We start from the raw sequence: 6,073 nt of genomic DNA, 5'->3' as shown, positions 1-6,073 counted from the left end.
AACTGACGAGAATTCGATATTGTCAATGGAATTGAATATTCCACTTTGGAATTCACTCCAAGACTTCATAAAACCCTCCATTTCACTATGAAAAAGCAAAATCACTTCATCCCCGAGACGAGAAAGAACAACTCAAAAGTCAAACCAAGTTATTCATCATAGCGGTTTTTTTTCGATAATTCCAGCACCTTTGGTCGATAGATTGTCGATTGAATGTCAATTAGCTGCCACCAATCACTCCAATATATTCCTAAATGCGCAATTCTTCCTCTCGGGTAGGAAAATAATTACATCCCAGTTACCGTTGAGTCTTAATTGGAAAGTTGACGTCATCTGTCGGAAATAAATCAAGTTAATATTAATAGTTTGCCATCGCGATGTTTTTCCGATAAATAAAAGCGAGATTACTCCGATATTTTTGTGGGTACGTAACCAATCGTCTCTGTAAAAATACTTCCTAGCAATTGATCTCTAATTATTTCTGAATTTAATTAGTCACTTCGTCGACCAGAAAAACCGAAAAAAATTTTCATCAAATATTTTTCTATCCCGATTTTTTCTGTCCCTAACTCACCACTAATTCCTAATTTAAAGAATCCGCAAAAATCCTTTCATCGACCAAACGAAAAAAGAACTCAACCCAAGCACTTCATCCCCCTGATTCCTCCCCGATAATTTCGACTTCCCTCAATCAATTGTCAATTAAACCTCAATTAACTGTTCGCAATTCCTCCACCGTTTTCACAAATACCCAATCCCTCCTCTCCCCCCAAAAAACACTAAAAGATCACTTCATCCACAAAATAAAATTCCAACCCCCCGAGATCCTTCGCCATCGCAATTTTTCCTCCCCAATAATTCTAATCGCCCAAACCCTCAATCAATGACTAATCAACTGTCAACTATCCCTCCCCACTCACTCCGATATTATCCTAAAAACGTCCTGCCTCTTCCCTCACTCAATAAATAATTCCAGCCCCCTAATTTACCCTCACCTAACTCCAAATTAATTCAGAACATGGAAAATTCCGTCAGCGGGGATGAAGACCGCGTTTACTGCTGCGTTGCGGCAGGCCTACTGACAGTCAAAACTACTGGTATATGCCTAGTTTCTGATCAGCAGCGCCACAGTCGTGCGCCGCCGCACGCCACCCCCTACTATTCACCCCCCGGGGGTGGGGGAGGGTGAAATGGAGTATTTTACCCCTCTTCCTCCTTAGCTCTATCCATTTCTCCACCCTTCACCGCGTGTAACCCCTTTTCACTCTTCTTACCCTTACCCTTGCCCTCCCTCCACCCTCACCCCCTCCCCCTGCCGGCATCTAAATGTACGAGACCGTGGGACACCGAGAGATAAGGAGTAGAAAAAAAAAAAAAAGATGAAAGAAAAACATTCACCGGCCGAATTACCCAGTGCAAGGCCTCACACACACTTTTTGTTCTTCTGGTGGCTGGCCACCCACTCACCCCTAACTCACACCCCTTTCCTCCACCTCCAACGTTAAACTGGCTGACCCGAATTTCCGATTCTACCGGGATTCGTCTCTCCTCCTCCTCCTCCTCCTCCACCCCTCCCCCGCTCTCGCTCCCTTCACCCCTCGCAACCCCTCGCCGTCATCCCCCCCGACACACAACCCTTTGATTAGCTCGGGACGATATTGACTTCCTCGGTACACAAAACCAATCGACCGTGGAAAAATTGTACGTGGGGGAGGGGTAAAAAATTATTGGGGTGAATGATTAATGACTGTTGACTGGGTTTATCCTTCCTGTGGGAATTTCAATTGTTTTTGGGGACAGGGGGGGTGATCGCGAAGGGGGTGAGGAGGTTCTGATGAGGAGTGGGAGGAAGACCAGCGAAACGAGGGACGTATTAACAATATTATTTATGCGGAGAGCAATGTCTTGTGGAAATTAGGGAAACATTGGCGGAATCCACGGGCAATGGTGAATTTGGGAAGTACAAATTTTCTGGGAATTGGTCCCGGGGAATTGCTACAGAATTACAATAATTGGATTTTTTTATTAGGAATTGGTTGGAAATGTAAGTGGATCTGACAGTGGGGATCAATCTTCAGAACTAATAATTTTCTCTACCTCGAATAAACGACTTATTTACTCACCGAATTTCTGATCGAAGTTGACTCTATGTCATCAGGAGGTGATTGCATTTAATTTAAAAGATGAAAATTATAAATATTCAAGTGAACTAAATGAGGATCCGATGTGATTTAAAATTTCACATCAAAGCGATGAAAATTTAGTGACTTTATGGCGATTTCAACCCGCGCTTAATTATTACTATGAAAAATTGGACTGAATTTCCATTAACATTAATCGAAGAATTCATCTACCTCAAACTTTTTGCTCTTCGTTAATTTTAATGGAATAATTCATTAGAAATTTTCGGTATCTCTAGATTTTTCTACTAAATAATTAATTCCGTCGAAACCCTGTACAATAATTAGTCTGTTCCTTTGTCCCTGCAGATGTGTAATTACATAATTGAATAACCCATTAAACTCCATTGAAAACCGCCCAGAGTGGACAAAAAATGGCGAAAGCCCCCTCCTCTCCTCCCCCCTCCCCTAGCCGCCAAGTACGATGATTCACGAAGACAAGGGGAGCGAAAGAAATAGGTGTGAGGGACGCCCGGAGGCAAAGGTGTGAGGCTTCAGGAACAAAAAAAAACAGCAAGAGGGCGAGAAAAGTGCGAAAGAATGGCCGCAGGGAAAGTGCCGAGGACACCTAACTTTCTTTCTCCCACAATTTCATTCCCGTCCGACCGTGAAAACTCGTCCCGTTCTCTCTCTCTCTTTCTCTCGCAATTGAAAGAACAAACGGACTCGGAGAAAAGCGAGCAAGAAAGAACAACGAAATGAGGGTTTTGGGGTGAATGAGAATGCCAAGTGGACTCCATTCTTATTTTAGAACGGACCACTGCGGGTAAATAATTTTTTCAAGAGAATTTATGAAAAAACTGGAGATTTTAATAACAACTTTTGAAAGAAAAATCAATATCTCTTACTTTAGTGGATAATTTTGTTTTTTTTTTAATTGTTTGAAGGGATCAATTTATTACCAAATTATTCACAATATTATTAGGAAGATATTTGTTCCTTTGTTTTTTACAATTAAGGATTTTCATTTGGTTTCGCCGAAATTGTGAATTTTTACAAATTAAAAGTTGAACTGACGTTGAAAAAGGGCTCGGGTTAGATGACAGTAGTTCGAACAAGGCAGTCAACAGTTTATGTTCCAGTGGCTTTGTTCACTCCAAGACTGACAAGAGGATACCGTCGGTTTTCATTATACTCCCCCAGTCTCAGGGGATGCTCCTTTTCTCTCGCCCCCTTCCCCATTTTTTTCCACGTCTTTTCGTTTTCTTTATCCCGGGTTTTTTGTGAGTGGACTGTGCGTTGGTACACAAGTCACACCTCGAGGACAATTGTCTTATTTTTTTCGCTTTTACTTGATTATCTAAGGGAGTTTCATTTTCAATTTTTAAAAAGGTTAAACAAAAACCTTCACCTTTCGAGAATTTTGAGGCTTTGGAGCTCCGTATAGGCCCGTCAAACCCAATTATATCTTAATTAAATGTTTCACGAAACAACTGAAACATTTTAATTTCGAAGAGTTGCAAGAAAGTTCTGTAAATAATCTATGAATAGTCCATGTTTTACACGTAAACAATTAGCTAATAAACCATGAGCCTTTTTGTTTGACCCCTCAAAATTAATTATATTGAATCTACTCAAGTTATTACAGATAAAATTTGCGAATAAGCCGAGTAAATGCGGCGTAATTGACACCTGACGTTCCCTGGGTCATCACCTGGGTCACTCCCCTCAATTCAGCTGCCCTCACCACAACTACTGAATTTCCACGTAAAAAACCACCCTTAGTATCACAATATCTTGATCAACCATATCGAAAATTACTTTGTATTTGTTCGGTCGTAGCTCCGGTGGGAGCTCCTCTATAGGAGGTCGGTATTCCGTGGTGGTGTAAACCCCCTGAAATAAATCGCACTTTAATTCACCGCGTTCATCCATTTAACGATAAAAAACGAGTGAAATGGTGTTTACCATTGGTGGTGGGCAATCCTCAGCGGTGAAACCGATACTCTTGAGGAAGGGACCGATCAGCACGGGTTCGTCTATCAAATCACATATATCCAAATCAAAAACAAGACCAGTTGGCATCACGTACTCTCCCATCGACGCTGCCACCAGTTCTAAATGTCCCTGATTGAGAGAAATTATTTCTTTGATAAAAAAAGGCCATATTGTTGTTAATTTTCAAGCAAAAAATCGCGTCTCCAGAAAATTTCGAAATAATGTCGCTCCTCATTCGTTCAGTTATACTTTTTATGAATTTTTATTCATAATTCACAATTTGTTATTTTGCAACGGGAAATTGTATTAGGAATTTGTTGAAAAAATGAAGGGATTAAATTTTTTTGCACATGTTATCCTCGATACATGGGACACACCATTTTTAATGACTTCACTCACCTGCGCAGTCGTTGGCAATGCTTTTATAATTGTAAAATTCACGAAAAGTGAGTCGCCATTTTCGCTGTCAGCGTTGATATGAGCTTCGGCGTCTTTGATGTATTCTGAATTAATATTTTCCATGACAATATCTTCATAATAAATTTCAAGTTGTCCCTGAAAAATTCACCAATCAAATGATTACCAAATAATTTTGCAAAACACAATTAATCGCTCTCCTCTTAGAAAAAAGGAACTTCTCCTCGTGAGATGTAAGGAAAACATTTTTTTGAAACCTCGTAATGAAAACAAGAAATAAAATTCCCAAAAAGATAAAATGAATTACTTCAATCCCTGAAAACTGGACTGCGAGGACCAGAGTAATAAATTTAATCCAAAACATATTCATATTTAAACCAAAATGAATTGAGCCAACTTTTGTTAAATCCGCAGTGGCTCGCACGCTCAAATGAGACATCCGTCTCTCCAGGGAGCTGTTGGACCTCTTATAGAGCCACGCGAGTACGTGAGGAAAAACAAGAGTGAAGCTAATTATCAGAGCCAAGCGATCGACAATAATCAACTGGTCACGTAAGGTCTAAACTCGTACAATAAAAAAAAACGTATAAAACACGAAATAATATGAAACGATACTTTTTCGATCGTTTCACTTCCGCACGCGAATTCCTTGTGGACGTTGAGCAACACAGCTTCCTGATTACCATCGCTGTTGGTGCATTAGGGTGGATTAAAATTAAGTGGACGACGGTGAATATTTTTAGAGGCCCCAGGCACCGGGGGCTCATCGATTTTTCCCCTGTCATGTTTCATTTTTATTCGGGATTCGGCAGCTCCCTCCCCCTCACCTTTTAGCCACCGTTAATAGTTGATGTCTCAATTTTCATTACGTTTTTTGACTCAGTGGTGACTAATTGGATCCACAATTTGTTTCAATGGCACGTGGAACCTTAATATTTTTATTCACCTGAAATTATGTTGTCTTTAAGGGCGAGAAAAATATTTCGAAAAAATTTAATAAACAACTCAAATTTAATTTCATTTGATTATCCGTTGACTTCGATTTCCTCGATGTTTTCCGTGCGAATCGGACCTCTCCGGAAAGCGGAAAAACATCAAATCCATTTCCATATCTCGAACATCAGAAAATTGTGTTTTAGAATTTCTGAACATTGAAACTCCAATTACCAAACAGGTGAGAAATATTATCGAATCAACGACGTAATAAATAACGATACAATAAGAAAAAAAATGGCAGCCCTCCACCATTCCCCCGCACAAGAGATTATTTTCAATAATACTCCAATAAAAAACCTCAATCGATCTCCCGGAAATGACCCATTTGCGATTCCCCATCGCCTCCCCCCCGTCTACAATTTTCCATCTGCTTCTTTCAATTTTTATTCCACCTCTGTCTCCCCATTCCCTCCCGCTACATAGAGATAAAAAAGACAGACCCAAAGGGGGTGGAGGGAGGACAGGGGAGGACAAAGGAAACGACAGCGGAAAAAAAAAACCATCCAACGACGAAACATTTTCCTATCCGCGCATCCATCGGT

General features: G+C 40.4%; 1 protein-coding gene across 1 annotated transcript; it reads right to left on the bottom strand.

Moving 5' to 3' along the window:
• Window positions 1-3,024: 3,024 nt before the first annotated feature.
• On the bottom strand, window positions 3,025-5,320 carry LOC135166815 (uncharacterized). Its single transcript, XM_064129443.1, has 5 exons — window positions 5,219-5,320; window positions 4,843-5,079; window positions 4,518-4,673; window positions 4,089-4,247; window positions 3,025-4,016 (listed from the first exon to the last, which is right to left on the bottom strand). The coding sequence occupies exons 1-5, from the start codon at window positions 5,318-5,320 to the stop codon at window positions 3,873-3,875; spliced, it is 798 nt and encodes a 265-aa protein (XP_063985513.1). The 3' UTR covers window positions 3,025-3,872.
• Window positions 5,321-6,073: the final 753 nt, after the last annotated feature.

Source organism: Diachasmimorpha longicaudata, chromosome 10 (genome assembly GCF_034640455.1).
Source record: "Diachasmimorpha longicaudata isolate KC_UGA_2023 chromosome 10, iyDiaLong2, whole genome shotgun sequence".
NCBI classification, from domain to species: Eukaryota; Metazoa; Arthropoda; class Insecta; order Hymenoptera; family Braconidae; genus Diachasmimorpha; species Diachasmimorpha longicaudata.
Note: the sequence above shows the minus strand (reverse complement) of the source record. Positions and strands in the feature narration are given on the sequence as shown.